Source organism: Lissotriton helveticus, chromosome 10, assembly GCF_964261635.1.
Source record: "Lissotriton helveticus chromosome 10, aLisHel1.1, whole genome shotgun sequence".
NCBI classification, from domain to species: Eukaryota; Metazoa; Chordata; class Amphibia; order Caudata; family Salamandridae; genus Lissotriton; species Lissotriton helveticus.
Genome location: NC_136071.1, coordinates 1,202,485,990 through 1,202,508,069, shown reverse-complemented (window position 1 = coordinate 1,202,508,069; position 22,080 = coordinate 1,202,485,990). Strand labels below are relative to the sequence as shown.

The following is a 22,080-nucleotide window of genomic DNA, read 5'->3' as shown; positions in this document are numbered from 1 at the left end:
TTGCCCTTTGGCACTGATCAGCAGTGGCAAAGTGCCCAAAGCATCTAAACCAGCAAAATGTAATCCAGCATAGAGTCAAAAACATAGGAGGTAGAGATCAAAAAGTCAGGGGAAACCACGTCAAGGATGCCAGGTCTAACACATACTCTGGATTTTTTTTTATTTATTAACCTGGGATCTAACCCACCTATAGTCTTACAGGACAGTTTGTTGCAAACAACCATCTTCCAGGCAGGTGTGGATTTCAGTCAGATTTTTTTTTCTGGTAACTAATTTTGACAAAGCCTGCCTCCTTTAGAGGGCAAGATTAGCTAAGCTTGAAGTGGTTACACTAAACAAAAACACACCAATTCCCTTCTAATGTCTTTGTCAATTTAAAAACTCATTGTCAGCCCAATAAAGCTCTAGAATATACCCCTGAAGAGGCCGGGCAGGACCAGCAGAGAGAGTGTGTGTGTGTATTATATATATATATATACATATATACACACACCTCCATACACACACCTCCATACACACACACACACACACCTCCTCCAAAGAAAGAGCAGAGGGGAAAAACCGCGGGGGGAGTCTTTATTCAAATGCAACTACATGGCGAACGCATTTCGGCTTAGTTAGCCGAAACTGTGCCCAGAGTTTTCAGGAGGTATGAACGCCAATGTGATTTTTAATGTCCTGCCACAAGCTGATAGGTTTCGGTCCGCTACGCCCTGAAGCCTTTGTCTAAGCTCACCTGCTGCAGATCACATAATGTGAGTGAACTGCAAGTCCCAGGGTGCTTTGTTTCATCCAGGTAGGTAATGCAGGAGGTGAGTAATGCATGTGCTGAATACAGGGCACCACAATGTCATATATATATATATATATATAGCGACACAAAGACTCCTAGCCAGAGTGACTGGGTTGTCTAGATTGAAGCAAGCCAGCTCTTCATTCATGCGCTTTAATGATGGGATTAACCAGCCCAAAATAACTTCAAATCAAACTTTATTTTACAGCATTTTTTACTCAAGTGACAAGTGAGTAAATAAGCCCCCTCCTTCCAGGACGGATAATGCTTCTAAAGGTACAGCATCATTGGGCTCAGGCAGGATGTCTCGATTAATCCCACCAAATGCTGCACTGAAGGGCAGGTCCTTCACTCCTCTGTGGCATCAGCTTGTTAAAAGTTAAAGATAAAAAAAAGCAATACAGTCCCCACTGCAGTCCAGATAGAAACGTTTTAAAAGCTGAACTGCAATTTCAGGTACTCAATTCATAAACAAAATATATCTTTTGTAGGGAGCAGCCCAATCGTCAGCGTTTTGGAACAAACCCTTGATTGAGCTTATACATTCTACATATTCAATATGAACAAAAATTACCACAAACAAGAATATACAATGCAAATGGTTCTTCTGCCATGTCCATTGTCCAGCATGCCACTGCACCGAAGCCAGCCCTCAGCCTTGGACGAGCACCAAGACGTGTACACGTGGCACAGCTGCTTACAAGTGATACAACTCTGATCACACACGAGCCTCAAAGGCTAGTTGACACGAAACCAAGCTGTCCTTGGTTTTTCTGCTCATGGTGTTACTCCTCAGTCAGTCCACTTTCAGATGCTCAGGATCTCTTCTGATGGTTGGAATCGCCCTCTGCTGCCCTGGCTAATCCGAGGCAGTCTCCACTTCTCTCTGCTTCTTTTTCTTCTTTTTTTTCTTGCTTTCAGTAACCTGTGGAAGACAGAGGCGTCAACTCCGCTCACCAAGAAATCACCACTTGACCAGGCTATATAGCAGTAAAGCAGGGCCAACTTAACCAACACCTTCAGCATTTTTCACTTATATTGTAATTTTGTGAAGCTTTGCGATTTTAATCACAGTAGAAATAAATTGGAGACAAAACCTGGAAAAAGCAGATCATGTGGGTCAACCTGCGTGGTGGCTTAGTGTTCCCTACTCTTAAAATCTGGACAGATCATTGTAGCTAAGAGTCAAGGACCACTGGAAGGGGGTGGAACAAGTGTTCACTTGTACTGACTAATCAAACTGTTCCAGAAATGCCATCTAAAGAAAAGCTGTGGAACTTCTAATGGAAACAAGCATTGGAAAAGCCAATAGGGCTGCCTTTGGAACCTTTTGGTGGTTATGCAGCATCAGTCAAAAGAATAAAAAGCAGTATGATGCAGCCTGGCCACTTCTTGAGCATGTATGAGAGATCACATTTATTGATTCAAGTTGGATCGTGAAAGAAAAAGATTGAGCAGTGAAGTAGCTTTAACTCCCCCCAGTCTATGGGGGTTGGTAAAGTGTGCAGCCTACACAGCCCCCTCCACACAAGGAGGACCTTGGGGTGAGGCATAGGTGTGGGTCATGGGTGCTATAAATAAGCCCGGGGGAGTAAAACCAACACAGGGGTAGGAGAAGCAGCACTCGAGGGACAGCAATGCAGAGCACAATAGTCTGAGGAAAAGCTGATCACGCTCTTCAGACCGTGCCAACCAAACAGCAGTTGCCCTTAGTGAGGCAACAAGTCAGCCAATCAGAAGGGGAGCTAGGCCTGCAGTGCAGGTGAGCAACAAACAAGGAGCAAGGCAGGTGAATTAAGCAAACCAGTGTGAAAAGCAAACAGATGGTAGGCTCCAAACCCAGTGGGAAGGACACAGCTGAGTTTAATGCCTGGTTCCTAGGCCAGTCACTGCTCTGCAGGCAAGCTCTTACCTCTTCAGCTTGCTCCCCTGGACTCTCAGCGCAGCTCTCTTCTCTCAAGCTCTTACCTCTTCAGCTCGCTCCCCTGGACTCAGCGCGGCTCTCTTCTCTCAAGCTCTTACCTCTTCAGCTTGCTCCCCTGGACTCTCAGCGCAGCTCTCTTCTCTCAAGCTCTTACCTCTTCAGCTCGCTCCCCTGGACTCAGCGCGGCTCTCTTCTCTCAAGCTCTTACCTCTTCAGCTTGCTCCCCTGGACTCTCCGCGCGGCTCTCTTCTCTCAAGCTCTTCTCTGGCGTACTCTCCTCCTCAGCTCTTCGCTCCTTTTTCTTTTTCTTCTTTTTCTTCTCCTTCTTAATGTCATGTTCAGATTTCACTTTGACTGTAGGGGGTTGTTCGGCCTCATCACTTTCACTCTCGTTCTCCCTCTTCCTCTGTTAGGAGAAGACAAGATGTCAAAACCTAGCCCACAACTGGGAGCCCAATACTGTAGCAGCCAATCCTCCCCCCTCCAGAAAGAATGCATGCATTTATTGGCCAGCTGAGCACATTCTGCACAAGCCAGGAAATAAAGCGTAGCTGGGGCAGGATACAGTTCTGCAACGAAAACAGCAACAAACGGCAAAAAAAAAAAAAAAAGAACTTAAGTAGGATTGGAAAGGCAATAAATATACAACAAACTGCTGACACCATTCTTCTCCCATGGAGAGTTGGTAAAAGCAGCAAACATTGTATTCTACCAACCACTTTTCACAAGATTGCTCTATCCCTAAAGCCTTCTGCTACAGGGCAGCTCAACTCTCCAAGAGTCCAATAGGAGCAACTTCAAATTAGAATATTAAATAAAATAAATAAATAAATCCACATTTGTAAAGCGCACAATCACCCATAAGGGTCTCTAGGCGCTGGGGGCCGTCGGGAAGATTAAGCAAGCTATTGCCCAGAGTCACATGGTGCTGGGCTAACCTGCCGCCGGGGATCGAACCGTGATCCCCAGATGCCGGAGTCAGTCACCCTGGCCGCGGCGCCACACCTCTTCCACTTGAATTTATGCGGGAAGAGCTTCCTTTAATGGTAAATAGGAGACTGCTGTCCCACCAGACTTTTGCCATTAATATTTAATTTTAAATGCATGTTGCTCATTGCTCCCTCGTGCCTGCACTCTTTACTAAGTTCTGAATGCAGCAGTCTTCCGCCTAGACTAAGGTTGGAAGACAAGAAGCTCATCTTAAAAGACTGTAAGAGAGCCTGAAGTCAGCCACAGACAACACTGCGCTAGATTGTCAGACCCCCTGTTCTTCTTGCAGACTGACTCCCTCTGAAGCCACAAAGCAGGCAGAAAGGGATAACTGTCTGCGTAGCGAGATGGAACCCACAGCTGCCCTCCAGCAGACACCAATGATGTTCAAGCACAGGGTTTCCACTAAAGTGACTGGACAGTCAGAGTGCCTGGGGTGTCTCACCTAGAAACCCAAACATACCTTGGACGTTTGAGGAGTTTCTTCAGGAACTGCTGGTTTTTTGCTGCCGCTGCAAAAGAAACCAAAGTTTTGTTCAAGCAAACACCAACCCATGCCATATGTACAGACTTGTTCAAATGTGAGAATATTAATGGGGCAATTCTCAAAATAGACCCCGTTATCAAACTAAGCAGATACATCCCACAGCAATACAAATTAAAAACATGTACTACTCAAAGACTAACACTGGACGGATGAAGGTGCCCTATGACTCGAGAACCCAACAGCTTGCATAGTACACATTTCCACTACTGCAACAAACCCACACACCTCCAAAACAGGCTGCAGCCCTGTGTGCCGATACTCAATGGTGGCTTCCGGGAGAGACACCCATGCGCCCAAAACAAGCTCAGCAGCTCACCTTGGATGTCCTGTCTAGCCTGGAGACTCCACATTTTAAGAGTCTGTGAGAAGGTCTGAAACCAACATCAGAATGAACTGTGCATCAGTATCAGACCATCTATTGCTCTTGCAGACTGACTCCCTCTAAAGCCACAACAAAGCAGGAAAGGGATAACTGTCTGCGACATTTCTGTCACAAATTCACTGCGTCACACCAGCAAACACACAAGTTCTTTGGAGTCGGTGATCCCCAAACATACACAACATTCAGGTCCTGATTCTGAACCACTGAAAACAAGAAACCTATAGAGAACCATGTGTAAGCTGTTGCAAGCAAGCCCGTCCAGACTCAGCACTACAAGTAGGGGCCCAGCTGCAATTTATGCCAACCCCAACCAGACAGTCAGTCTGTCAGCCTACTAGGCTGTACAGTTCCCTGAAGCCTGCCCTTACTTTCCACTGGTTGGCGTGATCACTGATCTGCTTGTTTCTTATTTGCTGGAGAGTCTTGCTTATTGTGTCACTTCCTCCCGTAAGCATAAATGCTCTCTTTGAGAGCTACTTATTGTATACGAGCACTTAGAATGCATGCATGTAAGCACGTGCCATCTATAGGCCATTTGAACTATAAAGAGCTCATTAGTTACCCCTTTGTGTGCTGCTTCTCTCATCGTTCACGTTTAATTTGAAACAGGTTTCTACACTTAAGTGGAGTCTGCAGTCCTGGTCCAATAATCTAAAAAGGTGCTGCCGGCTCGCGTGTCGGTGGAACGACTGCAGCGGCACTTCATTCTGAAAGCATACAGCTCCTGCCAAAAGCAACTGTAAAAGTCAATAGGTCCTAAAGAGACGTACTGTCTTGCCAAAGTAACAGACAATCCGTCACGCTTTCTATTTGAGAACAGAATATAAAGTTATTCTTTTTTAGCAACTCTGCCAATCAAGTCTGCCAGCCAACAGCCTTACAGACCGATCGCACAGGGAGGAATCGTGAGGAACATTTCAAAGTTGAGCCTGCAGAACTGCACGCGGCTGTACTGCAATGTTTGTTTTCAGGTCCTTCCTGTCGCAGTGGGTCTTCCTCTGGCTATTCTTCAGTCTACAGGATTAGTGAGGTTATCCTGGCCACAGGGGTGGACACCTCTCAAAGCCCTCTCAAACTAGGAAGAGGTCCACTCTCCTCTGGGCCCCGTCGCTCAGTGGTTTTATTTTGGCAGTAATTTGCCATATGGGAACCCTAGCGGCACTCCAACTCAACCATGCCCAGCAGACACGGGTACTTTTGAACTTCGGGTCCTGGTCCCTGCTGCTGCACAGCAGCAACCAGGCAATCTGGGCTACCAACTCGCCCCAGCAGGCTTTAAGCTGGTGTGGCCGTGTGCTGCCAACATGGTGTCATCCAACTGACACTGAGCCCACTGCTTTGCTGGGCTCTGGAGTGGCCTTCTCCATGAGCTGGTGACAGCACACAGCCCCTTCTTTGCTCGCCACCAGGCGCAGGCTGTCAGTGCGGCCTCTAGCCATGGCCCAGCACAGAAGTCTTTCGGCATATATTTTAGGAGAGGAGTTTTGGGGCCACTTTATCCCCAGAAAATGGCCTCAGGATATGACATGGTAAGTAGCCTATGGGCTTGTTACTAGGTTGCCTCGTTTTGGAGGGCCACTTACTGCGAAGTATTGTAAACAGCCATCCAAGTGTGTTCTTCTATGCCCACTTGCCAGAACCAATCTTTCAGTGTGTTGATCCCCAGCCCTAACGAGACAAGTGGCTACCTATTTGGCAACTGCTTTCTTCTATGACCCCAGTGCAGGCCTGTCTACCTAAGAAAGACCAGTACCTGTCCAAAGTGTTCACTATTTGCCCTCCAAATATGGCGGCTTCTTTGAAGCTCACCTTTTGGCCCAACATGTGTGGCTTCCTGCTAAGGATGGGCAGCATCTACCCCTTGCATGATTCTTCCCCCCGGATTAATGCAACTAGTTGTTAGATACCTTACAGTATTAACATAGCGGGCTAAAACTGCCCCGTGGCAAACTGGGAGCCCTGTTAACATTTGCAAGGTCCAATGACACAACCAGTGTTGCGACCCCTGGTATGACCCTTTAACTCGCAGCTTTCCAAATTGTGTGGCGCGACACATTACTGTCGCGCCCCAACCGTAGGTGTCGCGCAATGAGATGACCTCTGCCGGGAATCGGCAGAGTCGAGCTGCAGGGGCTCTTAGAAGGGGTGAAACAAAGCCCTATTATAGGGCTTTGTTGTTGTTTCACCCCTTCTAAGAGCCCCTGCAGCTCGATCGACTCTGCCGAGCACTTCACAGGTCTTTAAAGACATTGTGCATGTTAATAGGGCCTATTAACATGCACATGGTCTTCAAAGATCTGTGAAGTGCTCGGGTGCGGCTGTGAGCGGTCACGGGCTGCCACACGACAGGGGGGGATGAGGGGGTGCTGAAGTCCTCTGATGCCAATGGGGGTGGGGGATGAAACCCTTGGATGACTACATCAACCTCTTCTCAGCGAGTCCCCTAAATGAAGCTGTTCTAGAGTTCCTGATTTCGCCCCTTCCCATGGGCTTGGTCAGCAGTTTGTCCATATGAACCCGGGCCCAGTGCAGAGCGCGGCACATACTTTCTCCGATATTAAATCTGTGGTGGGAGACTCGCAAGGGGGGGCTTTGCGAGAGCAGGAAATGACATGCAGTTTTAATTTCTGCAAGCATTGCGGAGCCGAACACGAAAACAACCCCCCAGACTGCACCTGCAAGGCAGGCCGCACCCCAAGGCGAGCAGCCGTCCCTGGTGGCTGAAAGGCTGGGGCTTCTGGTAAAATGCGGCGCTTTCATGGACCTGAGCCAGTTTTAAAATTTTTAGTGTGAACTTGTCGCTGTTGCTAAATAAAGTCGGTGATTAAAGCGCATCTTTGCGCCTCCAGTCTCAGGTTCTGACGTTCATTTAGTTCAGTCTCCAGTTCTGTGATTGGTCAGTTCTGGAGTCCCCCACGGATCCTGTGTCTGTTTTGACTACATTATGTGTCACTTTTAGCTTCCTCGCGGTGTGACAGTCCTCTCCCAGGCCCTTCCAATGCTTGTTTGTCAAGAGTTGAAGTGCCTCACAGCTGGGGGGGGGGGGGGGGGGGGGGGGGGGGTATACGGTTGGGGTGTGTGTTTGGGGGGGTTGTGTGGGGCCTGAACCCACCATAGGTGGTTCGGGCTCGCTCGCGGCGCCTCCTCACGTTATCGTGTCCCTGAATTTTTTTTTCACAAAAAAGGTGTCACCAACATGAAGTTTGGAAAGCTGTGCTCTTATAGGCTCTGGGTGCCATATACTAGGGACTTACAAGTAGGTTGTTAGCTTATACCAATTGGGTACATACCAATGCGAGTACCCAGATGTTAGGGCCAGGGCACGGAGTACTGGGTAGCAGGACTCTGGCACTGCAGCCCAAAACAGGAGGGTGGGAGATGAGGAACCAATCAAAAAGAGGCATTTTCTGGCCCAGAACTATAACAACTGCTGTACACCACAGTAAAGCAAATATATTGATGAAACGTCAGGCGGGGCCAGAGTAAGTAGAATTTTAATGTGACCTATAGAAAGCCAAGTTGGTGACTCGCAAATTAAGCAGCAATTTGTTTTCCGCTTTTACTTGAGACATACCAGTAAAGCAATTTAAGGTGGAAAATCAAGTGGCTACAGGACATGTCTAATGCTAATCTCAAACTCCTGATGTACATCTGGGATCACAAAAATGCAATAAGCGTAAAGTAAAGTCCACATTTGTAAAGCGCACAATCACCCGTAAGGGTCTCTAGGCGCTGGGGGCCGTCGGGAAGATTAAGCGAGCTATTGCCCAGAGTCACATGGTGCTGGGCTAATCTGCCGCCGGTGCCGGGGATCGAACCGTGATCCCCAGATTCCGTAGTCAGCCGCCCTAGAGGCGGCGCCAGCTATTGCCCAGAGTCACATGGTGCTGGGCTAACCTGCTGCCGGAGCCGGGGATCGAACCGTGGTCCCCAGATTCCAGCGTCAGTCGCCCTGGCCGCGGCGCCACACCTCTAAGCGTATGCATTTATTTATTTTATTTTCAAAGTTTTATATAGCGCGAACAAGATCTTCACAGATAGAGCGCTTTACATAGAGGGGTACATATGGGAACATAGTCAAACAATAAATCAATAAATCACATAGTACAAATAGGTGGCTGCAAGCCATCACGTGAGTAATAAAACAACTCATACAAATAAGTAAATGAGTCAAGCATGCAAAACAGATCGGTGCAAGGTGTTGACAGAGTTCGAGATGATAGATCAAGTGTATTTAGCCATGAGGATAGCTTTTACTTCTTTTTTGAAGAGTGTAGTGGAGGAGATAAGCCTGGTTTCGGCATGCATGCATGAATGTTACACTCTGGACTCAACCACTAAGCGTCACAAACCTGCTACTATTTGCTACTGTCAACTTAAGCCTCATGGCTCAAAGGTTTGCTCCCGAGCCCATCAATGTTCGGCCAGTGGAGCATGTAAATACTTTACACCCAGCCGCCAATAAAAAAACATAAATCCCTCCATCTTCCCCATTGACCAAGGACACCATTTGGTGAATTCAATACAAGCATCTGACAGCACCAGCTGAGCCTTAAAATGGTGCCGCAGACCACGCTTGAACATGGTATGGATGCCATGGATATAAACCCAAGGTGCCCAGGTGAGCTGTGTACATACCCATAGTCCACGTACTCGTCCAGCCACTTCTTGGGCGTGCTCTCGTTCGGTTTGCCGCGGGCATCTAGAAGGCCCTTCGTGATCATCATTTTCTTCTGACTCGCCTGGAGGAGCAACAAAAGCAGTGTATAATGGATGCACCCTTGGGTTCCAATCACTGAAGGTAAAAAAACCCTGCCTGGCAGAAAGTCATCTTTAGCATTGCAAGTCAACAGGATAGTCAGCACACAGCTCCTTCAGAAGCCTTACCTTTGGGCCAAGGCCCCATTTCCGAGGGTAGGTATCGCGCTCCATGATAACTCGTTTGATCTTGGCCACAATGCCATGGTCGCAGGTGGACAGCACTGCAGTGGTCATGAGCGCAATGGCTGTGGACAGTGGAGAAGCAGGTTAGAGTTTAGAGCACAGGCTGAGACAGCAAGTGTGTACCCTAGCCCACCATCCTGCTAACCCCGGATGTGCCTACAGTTCAGTCTCCTCAACGGCAACGGTGTTTGCATACCACAACATAGACGCCAACAAGGATAGCCTTCATAGCAGCAAGTTCACAACCTCGCACCACCCAATGCCCGGAACTTCACCAATGTGAAAGTTCCAGGTCAAATGCACAGGATCAGAGTAGTTTATTCGTCTTTGGAAAGGTGCTCTCCATCACTGGAGACCACCCACGCCAGGCCCATGCGCTCCCACAAACAGCACCACCAGTGGCGTCTGCCTTCAGTAGGTCACTGAGGCAGACGGGCACTGGCAGGCCAAGGACACAAGGACACCTAGAACAGGAACCTGTGCTGCAGGAGGCGAGGACAGAGGCGCTCAGAGAATGGATAAACTGAATCATCATATCACAGTGCAGACCCCCTAACTGTGCACTAGGTAGGTAGGATACAGACTCCTAGCAACAGCACTACTCGCAGCAGAGGGTTCCAGCCGAGCCCTCACCCCACAGAATACAAAAGCTCCCAGCAGCAGGGGCACCCACAGTGCACAAGATACACAAGGCCCCATGCCTCACCCAGTGCACAGGATTCCCAGCAGCGCCCTCACCCACAGCAGAGGGTTCCAGCAGCGCCCTCACCCACAGGATACAGAAGTTCCCAGCAGCAGGGTCACCCTAAGTGCACAGGATACACAGGCCCCACCCCACGCCTCACCCAGTGCACAGGATACACAGGCTCCAACCCCTCGCCCTTACTCGTGCCTGGCACAGCTCCCTGCAGCTCTTACCCATGCAGATTGCTTCTCCTTTGGTGGTGATCACCACAATGTCTTGGTTCATCTCGATGCCATCCTCATACCGCAGGACTCCTGGGAGCATGATCTTGGCACCGTAGCAGATGGCGTTCACCTGGAGAAGAGGACGAGAAGTCAGACAAAAGCCAGACTCCGCCGCGCCAGAGCCCTGCAGTATGAGCTGGATAACAGCGATACCCGGCATTGCACACTATCAGGGCGTCAAACCAGTCAGTATGTATGGGGTTAGGCCCGGTATTTACTGGAAAGAGCAGTAGACTTAAAAATCTAAATTATTGGTCCCATTTACGGTTCTAAATGAAATGGTAATTTATTGCGCATGTATTAGGACTTCAATCCACTATTGAAGGCATACTTCAAGTGGAAAAATATATATAATGAGTGACTCGTTTATCACTTAAACTGGCAGTGGCAAAGCCAATAAGTTTGATTGGATGTGCCAAGGCATGATGGACAGTCGCGAGCCAATGGTTAAAGAGCCAGACTCCATATTTGGGATTAGTTAGGTCTGTTTGCATAACCTACTGTCAAATTGCAGATCTTAAACAAAATGCCAACAGAAGGCTACAATGGACACATTTAGACCACGGACGCCGCTCGCATGACGGCATCCTACTCCAGCAGTTTGGATTTTACGAGGTGTTAAGGACCCCCCTTTCGAGCACATCTTTAGGGTATGTTAATTTAAGGTTGTATTTTCAAGATTGGCAAACCTGGTTGACGCACTCGCACACAAGCCACCTATGGGGGCGGAGGACACGCAGGCAGAGCCATCAGCCATGGGTGATAGATTCACGTCATCCTCACACGAGTGTTCATGGAATCTGCTTCTCATCATGTGGCTCTGCGCGCCGCCAGCGCCCACCCCGGCCTTCGAGGCACTCACCGCACTGTCCTTCATGACCAGCCGCTTGTAGGAGACCATCAGCTTCTCCAGGGGGTAGATGACGCGGCGGAGGTAGGTCTCGTCCTTGGTATTGTCATACTGCCACTGCGCGTCCAGCACGTCATGCATGGTCACCATGTTGTCCTATGCAAAGAACAATGACTGTTACTTCCTTAGACAAGGGCACCGCTCCAAAGCTGCACTCCATCTGCCATCGACGCCCCACAAACTACCCCCAAAGTGACCAGGCATGCTTGCTATGGAACAGAAATGAGTGCCGAGATTTACAACATCCAGTAATTAGATTATAAAATTCACACCCATATTTGGTGGCGCAATCAAATAATCTGCATGTTATTTCAGATATATTTTAATTCAAACAAGGGAACAGTTATTCCTAAGTTAAGGCTAGAGCCCCACGTTTAGACTCTGTCCCAGCAGATTTATTTATGCATTACAACGAGCTCTGAGCTACTTACATTCTTTCGTTAGCAAACGACATCGCTATGGGCTCGCCCATACTGGAGTCTTGGAAGGGTGCCGAGATTATCCCGGTTTTTAAGAAGGGGGAGCACTCGGACCCAGGAAATTACAGGCCAATCAGCCTCATTGCCTGTATACAAAAGGTTGTGGCAAGGCTATTGCAGCAAATCCAGGGGTGGATTGAGGCCAATTATGGCTTATCGCCTCTTCAGGCAGGGTTTCGCAGCCACACAAGCACAGTTGACCACGTTTTTAGATTTGTTTTAATTTATTGGCAGGTGGTGTTTTTAAGGGGGGGGGGGGGGCAGGGGCACATGCTTTGAGGCTTTCATTGACTTTAAATCAGCGTTCGACTTGGTGCCACGTGCAAAAATGTGGGCTGCCATTCAAGATCAGGGCAGGCCCTCGGATATTTTGTCCCTTTTAATTAGATTGCATGAGGACAATTATGCCCAAGTCCGTTGGAATCAACAGGGGAGTGTAACTGACATATTGCCAATCGCCAGGGGGAGTTCGCCACGGGTGCGTTCGGGCACCGACCCTTTTTTCTACAACAGGGTGATCAGCTATTTTGTACATCAACCAACCAATGCTCCCAAGTTGGATGGTAAGCTGATTCCCCCCCTGTTGATGTTTGCAGATGACATGCTATTAATCTCAAAGACTCAACGGGGCCTCCAGAAGACCATTGATGTTTTTGAAGCCTTCTGCAATGACCATGGACTTGTCATTAATACAACCAAGACTAAGTTCATGGTCTTACATAAATCTAAGCATGTTAGAGGGAAGGTGGTAATGAACGGGGTACAACTTGAACACCAAAGTTTTTACTTATTTCGGTATTACCCTATCAACTATGTTAGATTGGAAACATCACTCAAACCAGCTGGTTACGAAGCACGTCCAATTGGCGGGAGCCCTCAAAGAATTTTATCGGTCACATACTAGGCCTATTACTCCGGTCCTAAAGATCTATGATGCTAAAGTCAGAGCAGCTGTCCTTTATGGTGCAGAACTGTGGGGACTTAGCGATTTAAAGAAGTTGAAGGGCGCACAAAATAAATTTTGGCGTACTATCACAGGTCTTCCAGTATCAACCCCCTTGATTCCCCTCTTATACGATTTGGGATCTCAAATCCTCGAAGATATGGCTCGTTAGAGAACAGGTGCGTACTGGAGGAGATTATGGGTTACCCCAGAACTCTCCCAGTACGCTTGGGCCTTTCGAGGTTAGAAATGCCGATAGGGCACATAAAATATTATGGTTGAGGGAGGTGAGGGCCATCTATATGGCCATGGGCCTATCCCCTCTGTGGGATGCCCCATTAGGGAACTCCTTTCCCCCTGGAAAAGCATTCAGAGATTTGTACTGGAACATGCTTGCCCTAAAAAGATTTGGCCGTTGCATCGGGCCATCACTAACGGTGGAATTCCTAGAACTTAAACACGCTCCAGTCCTTGAGGGATATTGGGATTGGATTACCATCCCAGGGGACAGGAAGAGATACCATCAGTTACGGTGGGGACATTACCTCTGAATACTCTTACTGCGAAATGGCGCGGGGGACAATGTTCCACCTGCCCCTTTTGTCCTACCCAACAGGAAGGTATTGGGCACGTACGTTTTGCCTGTACTGAATATAAAGTTCCTAGGCTAACATGGCTAAAACCTATTTGTTTGCGGTTAGGATTGAAAACAGCTTGTGAGTCCGTTAGGGTTCTTCAAGCTGATAATTCTCAGGCCATGGTTATAGCTGTGGCTAAGTTTCTCCACTGGATGTGGATTACTCTAGCTCGTAAAAGGAGCCTACAGTGATGGTCTTAAAGTTTTTTCTTAATGGGTTTACGTCAACTGGTATTAAACATCTTGCTAAATGATGATTTTAGTTTATCGGTTTGTTTGATTGCTTTTAAATGTATTTTGCACAATGAACTGAATTTGCTCATTTATGATTCTAACACTGTTAACATTCGTCCATATGTACGTAATTTATTGTTTCAACTAATTTATGGATTGATGTGGTATCTAGTAACATGTGGTACTGTGAAAATCTGACTTCCGATTAACAGTGGGTAATTTCAAATTTGTAAGTGTCCAACTGTTGCAATGTCTTATGATTCTTATATCGAAATAAAGACTTATGAATTGATTGACTAGAATCAGTACTATATTAGTAATGTCCAACAGGACAACAGATTTAATCAAAACAATTTATTAAGATCAACCGCACAGTGATAAGAGTGGGACAGTCCTGCGTCCTACAAAAACACAAATCAATTACAGGTGGACAGACACATTTCAGGTCAAACACACAAGTAGCTTATGGCCAATACAGATAAGAGCAATCTTTCAAATAAACAGTTGGTGCACTTGTTTTAACAGTTTAATGTGCACATTGTTTAACCCCTATTGCGCTGATGACGAGCTCAGCTTGTCATGTTTTACCTGCCGTGGGCTCATGACGAGCTGAGCTCGCCATGAACCGGGTTTTTTTTAAAACTTCAGCGCGCAGCGGGGAAAACCCGCCGCGCGCATGTGGTTAATCAAGTTGACGTTTCTAGGATCATCATCAGGACGGGTAATCTACAAGCCTGAAGCTCCCAGCCATTGAGCTTCCGATCATATGGACACATCTCCACGCACCCGGCTGCATGTGTGATTGACTCAGCCCACAATCGAGGCCTCTAAACAGAGGAGTAACCTCTTATCTAAGGACATCTGTAAAAGCTTTTACCCTAAGACTGCTTATTACAGCGTTTGTAGCTCCTTGTGAGCTCCCTCAGCAGTTACCGTATCCATTTTATTTATTTTTATGCTTATATAGCGCAGGAATTCGACCGCGCTTTTGTTCATACCAAAGCTATGTCCAGAAAAAAGATCATACAATACAGGGTGTCTACATGGTCAAGAACAGAGGAGTCTTTAAACATTTCCTAAAGGTAGCTAAGTTGGGATTTTGCCTAAGGGTAAGGGGCAGGGAGTTCCAAAGAGTGGGGCCTCGATACGAGAGGGCTCGGCCTCCCTGTCTTTCCTTCTTAATCCGTGGTACTTGTAACAAGGATTGGGTCTGAGAACGCAGAGAGCGACCAGGCTCATAGGGTCTGAAAATTTCTGATAAATACTTGGGGCCAGTGCCCGACAGGCATTTATGGATTATACAACATATCTTGAACTTCACCCTCTGGCGAATTGGAAGCCAGTGAAGTTTGTTCAATAAAGGGCGTAAAGGGTTCTGGATGGGACATTCAAGATTAGTCTGGCCGCTGTATTTTGGGTTACCTGTAGTCTGCTTAGTTCTTCATTGATGAGCAGCCCATTACAGTAGTCCAGTCTACTGATTAACAGTGCCTGGACTAAAGTTTTCCTTATGACAGTCTGCTAAATAGGGGAAGACCCTTCTCAAAAGTCCAATGACCCCAAAGCAGGATCCAGTCATTGGATTAACCTGGTCTTTAAGAGTCAGGGACTGGTCAAGTCGGACCCTGAGGTTTTTTACTACCACTTTGGGGATGGGGACAGGGCCTAATTCGGGGGGGGGGGGGGCACCACTCAGGTGACCATAAGAGTGGGGCCTCTCCGAAAAGCATGACCTCTGTCTTGCCTACATTGCATTGTAGGCAGTTAGAGGTCATCCAATGGGATATAGCTCTCATCCCAGCAGCAAAGGTATTTTTAACTGCTGGTGTTAGTGTCTGAAAGGGGAACAGCAGTGGATCATCATCTGCGTATGATATTGGTGTGAACCCAAATTCCCTCACAATTTCTGCCAAAGGGGCCACATACACATTGAACAATGTGGGGCTTAGGCATGAGCCTTGTGGGACCCCCTTGGTGAGCTCCATGGAGATGGAAAGATGGGAGCCAAATTGAACCCTTTGTGAGCGGCCAGTGATAAAGCTTTCTAGCCAAGCTAATGCAGTGCCTCCTATCCCTACCCTCTTCAGACGACTGATAAGAATGTCATGAGACACCGTGTCGAAGGCAGCAGACAAATCCAACAGCACCAGAATCATGGATCCTCCTCTATCCTGTGACATCCGGATGGTATCAGTCACAGAGAGGAGGGGCCGATTTGGTGCTGTGGTTTGGTCTGAACCCAGATTGAGAAGGGTCCAGACCACCTGCTGTCTCGATGTATTTAGCATGGTGAGTATTTTCATGTTTCTCAGTCATCTTACTCAGATGGGGTAGGAGGGAGATTTTTCAGGTCTGACCATGGCATTGCAGCTTTTTTACGGATGGGGTTCACTATCGCCTTTTTCCAGACACTGGGCACTCGTCCTTCCTTGAGGGAAAGAGTGATTTGTATACAAAAGCTTTGTTTAAGCTGGCTCCCTAATGTAACTATCATCTTCACGGGCAGGAAATCATCCAGTGATCCTGATTTAATATTACTATGCAGAGCTGGGACCTCAAGCAGACTGATTTCCGGAATGATTGTGAATCCACTGCTTTCTCACTCTGGATTCCTGAGGGAGGGGAAGTCAGTGTCAATTATGTGGTTTGAAGTTTGAGTGATTTTCACACTGAGCCCCTACGTGCCGCTTCTCGGCTCCAAGGTAGCGTATTACGGATGTCCTTTGATAAGGGAGGGGATACTCCTCGGTTTAGAGGGCAGGATGGCGGGCTGAGTGTCAATCACACATGCAGCCGTTTGGGTGGAGATGAGTCCATAGGATCGCGAGCTCAATGGCTGGGAGCTTCAGGCTTGTATATCACCCGTCCTGATGATGGGCCTAGTATTTAGTCGTGGGCCTAGTATTTAGTCGTGGGTCGAAATGACTTGTTTAAACAGTGCACGTTAAATGAACGTGTTAACACAAGGGCAATAACTATCTGTAAGCTTGCCCTTATCTGTATTGGCCATAAGCTACTTGTGCGTTGCCTGAAATGTCAGTCAACTGTTAAGGTTTTGTAGGACGCAGGACTGTGTCCCACTATCACGGTGCCGTTGATCTTTATAAATTGTTTGGATTCATTAAATCAGGTGTCCGGCTGGACATCACTAATATAGCACTGATTCTAGTCTATATTTACTAGTATTTAATTGTTCGTTTGAGGGACAGTTTGTTATTTCACTGAGTCAGAATGGGAGATAATTCTCCAGCGCAATAATTTAAACACTTTGGGCGGCTGGGGATCGTCACAACTACCCCACGTAAATGATCACACTTAACAGCCCAAGTCACCATTCACGGCGTGTAGGCCGCGGAGCAGCGGAACACACTGCAACCCGCCCGCTGCCCTGCAGCCGGTCACTCTGCCAAGGCTTAATTACCAGCAGAGGGGGGCAGCCCTGAGCTGAACTCAACGCCTTGGGTGGAGTCTGTGCACCCCCTAGACACCTGCATTACCCCCCCCCCTCACAAACACACCCAACAGCAGCCCCATGGTGGGGTCTGTGCACCCCCAGACACGAGCATACATACCTTCTCTCCCAGGACCCCCGAGCGGACCCGCCGCAGCTCCTGCATTTGGCCCCCCACGCCCAGCAGCAACCCCATGTGCACACACAGGGTCCGGATGTAGGTGCCGGCCTCGCAGCTCACCCAGAAGACACCTAGAAACACAAGCGTTTGCAAGATCGTTAACAAGAAACTTTGGAGGGGAGGTGCCAAGGAGGCCCACCTCAAGATGCACACGCCCCCCCATAAGCCACTCGATTACTTCACCAAGGATGAGCATTTTTTTGGCAAAATGTAAGGAACTACACCGCTCTAATCACAGAAAGCATCCTGAACTAAGCACAAAATTAAATTAGGGAAGGGTGCCGAGTTCTAAAAACGACTTTCGCAAAACACAGGGGCGCTAAAAGATGCACTTTCAAATTCTGGCATCCATCGCAGCCACGCCGGCTGCAGGGTTCCATGCAGAGGTACCCGGAAGGAGCCATCAGCCATGGGTGATAGATACAAGTCATCCTCGCACTGAGTGCTGATGAAATCTGGCTCTCATCATGTGGCTCACTTCCGGTTCCGAGGCCCCCCACAGTGCACTCACCCAGTCTCCTCTCGGGGTCGTACTCGAGCAGTTTGCTCTCATAGATGGTCCGCACTCTCAGCTGCCTCTTGACCGCAGCCACCACCGGGGGGCGCTGGAATAGAGCCCCCGTCAGGGTTTCAATCGTCTGAAGAAAGAAGAGGAACAAGATCAAGTCAAATCACCTCCGGGGCCGAGCACAGAGCTCCTGCAGCGCAGAGTGGATTTGGAACAGACAGACCCCTGGACATAAACGGTATAACATAACCCAACCCCACGTTATTCAAGACTGTAGAAGGCGCGTGCACACGTTCCAGTAGTGATCAGAGAAGTTTACTCGTCTTTGCAAGATGGCCTCCCGGTGACAGGAGCCCACCACGGGCCAGGGGCCCCACCCCAGACAGCACCGCCAGCGCCCACGGCATGCAGCAGAACACTGCACCACCAGGGGGCGCTGGCAGGCTGCAAGGCACAGACCTAGAACAGGCACGTGCAGCGGTGGGGCATGGCCACTCGGAGAATGGATAAACTGATTCATCACAGCACATGTGGGACGTGGCGCAGCGCCCAGAGGCAAAGCATGCTGACGAGCCCCCCCCTGCAAAGCACGTACCTTCGACAGCTGCATCTCACTCTCGATCGCACTGTGCAGCCGAACGATTCCCACATACTCTTTGCCTGCAAGTGACGACATAAGAGTAGTAAGGAGAGGCCACTTAACTTTACTGTGCACAGCAGCGTGCATACTAACGGGCCCCGCACCGCCCCATCCCACGAGCTGCCCCCATCCCTGCACCCCACAGGCCTCCCTCCATTCTACCCCTGCACCCCACGAGCCTCCCCGCACCCATCCCTGCACCCCACGAGCCGCCCCCAGACCCTGCACCCCACGAACCGCCCCCACCCCTGCACCCCACGAGCAGCCCCTGCACCCCACGAGCCCCCCCGCACCCCAGGGCTCCCCCAGACTCACCGGCGCTCTGCTGGGACTTGACCAGCCGGGTGGCCCTCTCGATGCAGACGATGAGGCAGCCCGTCACCTTGGGGTCCAGGGTCCCGCTGTGGCCCGTCTTCTCCACGCGGAGGATGCGCCGCACCCAGGCCACCACCTCATGGGACGAGGGGTTGGCGGGCTTGTCCAGGTTGATGAACCCGGTCCTGCGGGGAGAAAGGAAGCACAGGTCAGGGGGGGCACGGACCGGCTGAGCCACAAACCAGACAAGAGCGGCGACTCGGCCATCAGTAGCAAAAAATAAAGACACCGTCACATCCATTTTATTTTCTCGAGTTTATAGAGCGGCCTTCAAACTGTACAGCTGTCAGAGGCCCGTCTGCCGCATCCAACCAGTGGCCACGCCGCTGGCGACACCGCGAGCACCCAGGCTCGGTTTAGTTAACCTCACCGGGCCTCAACAACAAGAGTCCTGGGCACTACTTTGGCCGAACTCCTTCCATGTTTGTCTTCCTCGGCAGAGACTTACTTGTCTAACAACATTTCTACTATCAACTGTGAGGGGCTAAATGTCCGTTAACCTTTCCAGTGTTTGCTGATAATTAAATGGCTAGAGAGATAGTATATTTTGTTAAGCGCAGTGTAATACTGTTGGTATTTCCATTCCAATATCCTCAATTATCTAACGTGCTTGCTGTGGTAGTACGCCTCTTATGGATCTCATTTCAAGTGCTTTCCTGGCTCTCGGCCCCTCTGTAGGAGGCCAGACGGTGCCCCCGCACCCATGACCCCCCTGCTCACCTCACATACTCGGCGATCTCCCTCTTGAGGGGGTTGGCGCCGAAGGGCAGCGGGGTGTAATGCGAGGTCCGCACATTCAGCTTGTCAAAGTTCTGAAAAGAGAAAAGGAGGCTTCTGATTAGTAACTACACGGTGCAAATCAGCACTTACAGCATGACCGATGCATGCACCAGTGTCCTCGGTGCACATGCATGAAGCCAGGGCCTCACCTTGAGCAGCAGCGGCCACTGGGACGTGTCCAGCTGGGCCACCCGGTCCGCCGGCTTGATGAGGAAGTCCCCCGAGTGCTGGATCTCCTGGAGGGGGTAAGAGAGTGCATTAGTGCCCGGGTGGAGGGGCGTTTATTGGGGGCACTGGGTCAGCACTGGGGGCCACTCACCGCCACGTCCTCGTCGCCCAGGGCCAGGCTCTGCCGCTGCTTCTTCTTGTGCTTCTTGGACATGGAGTCTGGAACGAGACAGGACCGGTGAGCATGGGGTGAGGAGGCAGAGCCCCCCGCGGTACCAGCGCGTGCCCAGGCACGGGAGAGCCCCCCCCCCCCCGAGCTGGGCCACTGAGCGGCTCGAAGGTCCCTGAAACCCACCCAGCAGCGCATGAGCCTCAGGGGCAGGACCCTGCAGGGCCCTTCTCAGCTGCACGTGGCCCCGTGTTGAGGACCTTCAGTCCCCCGTCACTCAGCAGAACGTGGCCCCCTCCGCTGCACGTGGCAGGGTCCTGCAGGGCCCCTCCCAGCTGCACGTGGCTCTCGGTGCCGGACCCTTGCCCCCTCCTCGTGGCCGGGCCTCCGAGAGCCGGACTCGCACGTGCGCCTCTGCGCGGCCCCGCCGCCTCCATCTTGTCCTCCACGTGGCCGCGAGCAGCGCCGGGTAAGGGGGGCCTGGGGGCGAACACAGCCTCACGCATAACCCCCCACAGCGCTTCACTAGCACCCCCTCCCCCCGGGGGCCTGTGCGCCCACCCCCTCCCCCCGGGGGCCTGTGCGCCCACCCCCTCCCCCCGGGGGCCTGTGCGCCCACCCCCTGCTGGACACTGGGACCCGCCAAGAGGAGAGAAGGGGGGGGGACACGTGGCCTGTGCCGAGGATGCCCCAGCACCGCCGAACCCACGCGGCCACTCACCGTCCGCCATGGCGCAGCCTCGGTCTCTGCAGCCGCTCCTCACGGCGCCCGGGGAAGAAATGAGAGACGAGGCAGGCCCCGCCCGACCTGCTCCCAGGGTGCACCGCGCCTCAACCAGGCCCCGCCCACACGGCTCCCAGACTGCACCGCGCTAGGGGCAGGCCCCGCCCACACGGCTCCCAGACTGCGCTGCCCCCAAGCCAGAACCCGCCCGATGGGCTCCCAGAGTGCATAGCGCCGCCCACACGGCTCCCAGCCTGCACCGCGTCAGAACTAAGCCCCGCCCACACGGCTCCCAGACTGCACCGCGCTAGAGCCAGGCCCCGCTCCTAACTGCAATAGTAGCCAGTGAGGCCCCGCCCCAAGACTTCAAGAGGAGCCAATGAAGCCCCGCCCGCGCCCCTCTGCACCGTGAGGCCCCGCCCCTAGACTTCAATGGGAGACTGGGAGGCTTCTTTCCTGTAAAGTTTCAAACACCATGAGTACATGATGGAGGAGACCTTGCAGAGTTTGTTATTTTCATAATTTCAGTGCAATTATGAGTGACATTTCAAGGACTATGAGTGACACTTTCTTGTGATCAAAATCAAGCAATAAAGACAACAGAAACATATAAATATCAGAAATTACACCCACTGGAGTAACAACAAACCTCAAGAAGATCCTAACATTTTTTCAAAGCACCATAAATAGAACTGCAGTTAGATGGCAATGAGCAAGCTGTGGTGTTGTGGACTCTAGGCCCACATGCTGCTAAAGGACTGACTTAGACACGGTGGTTATGGTTAATCAACTGGCCGCAAGCACATGCACCCATGCCCTTTTATTAGCAGGCTTGTGTCACTCGTGACACCTGTGAGGGATGCATGTGGGGGTGCAAGTGTGCCCACACCCCCAGGGGAGTGGTTACCAATTCTATTACAAGACCGGAGGCTTCAGATTATGCTTCTCAATCTTTACTGCAATGAACACAGCAGCCAATGAAAATGTATATTTTCATAAATAACAGTAAAACAAACTACATTTCCCATGAGTACACATGAGTATAGGCACGCCCCCATAGTCCATAAGAACCCCTTGCGTGCTCCCATCACCCTCTTTCTTTGCTGCTCACAGCAAGAGTTAAGTGCACCTTTTTTACTGGTCCCCTCACTGTGCTGTAGCATGGGGATATTTTGTTTATATTGAAAGTTTTATTATTTATTTATTTTATTTAGGAAATTTATAGAGCGCAACTATCACCTTGCAGGTATCCTGGCGCTGAGGCTTCACAGAGTGGCAGACAATGGATGTAATAGAGAAAGAAATCCAGCAGGTTAGACCTTCGTAAACAGC

The 22,080-nt window shown here is 50.0% G+C and overlaps 1 protein-coding gene and 5 non-coding genes across 6 annotated transcripts; all 6 read right to left on the bottom strand.

Moving 5' to 3' along the window:
- Window positions 1–973: 973 nt before the first annotated feature.
- Window positions 974–21,049, bottom strand: DKC1 (dyskerin pseudouridine synthase 1). The gene is made up of 15 exons (XM_078664064.1): window positions 20,746–21,049; window positions 20,007–20,074; window positions 19,837–19,923; window positions 19,628–19,719; window positions 18,848–19,032; window positions 18,488–18,552; window positions 17,896–18,022; window positions 17,325–17,455; window positions 11,412–11,555; window positions 10,499–10,619; window positions 9,524–9,642; window positions 9,275–9,378; window positions 4,171–4,219; window positions 2,926–3,123; window positions 974–1,718 (listed from the first exon to the last, which is right to left on the bottom strand). The coding sequence occupies exons 1-15, from the start codon at window positions 20,753–20,755 to the stop codon at window positions 1,653–1,655; spliced, it is 1,566 nt and encodes a 521-aa protein (XP_078520190.1). The 5' UTR covers window positions 20,756–21,049; the 3' UTR covers window positions 974–1,652.
- Window positions 9,884–10,120, bottom strand: LOC144786362 (small nucleolar RNA SNORD17). Its single transcript, XR_013602162.1, has one exon. It is a non-coding gene; the product is annotated as a small nucleolar RNA SNORD17 (small nucleolar RNA).
- On the bottom strand, window positions 11,294–11,368 carry LOC144786325 (small nucleolar RNA SNORD83). Its single transcript, XR_013602131.1, has one exon. It is a non-coding gene; the product is annotated as a small nucleolar RNA SNORD83 (small nucleolar RNA).
- Window positions 17,093–17,216, bottom strand: LOC144786346 (small nucleolar RNA SNORA36 family). Its single transcript, XR_013602149.1, has one exon. It is a non-coding gene; the product is annotated as a small nucleolar RNA SNORA36 family (small nucleolar RNA).
- On the bottom strand, window positions 17,783–17,858 carry LOC144786324 (small nucleolar RNA SNORD83). Its single transcript, XR_013602130.1, has one exon. It is a non-coding gene; the product is annotated as a small nucleolar RNA SNORD83 (small nucleolar RNA).
- LOC144786363 (small nucleolar RNA SNORD17) lies at window positions 18,194–18,420 on the bottom strand. The gene has a single exon (XR_013602163.1). It is a non-coding gene; the product is annotated as a small nucleolar RNA SNORD17 (small nucleolar RNA).
- Window positions 21,050–22,080: the final 1,031 nt, after the last annotated feature.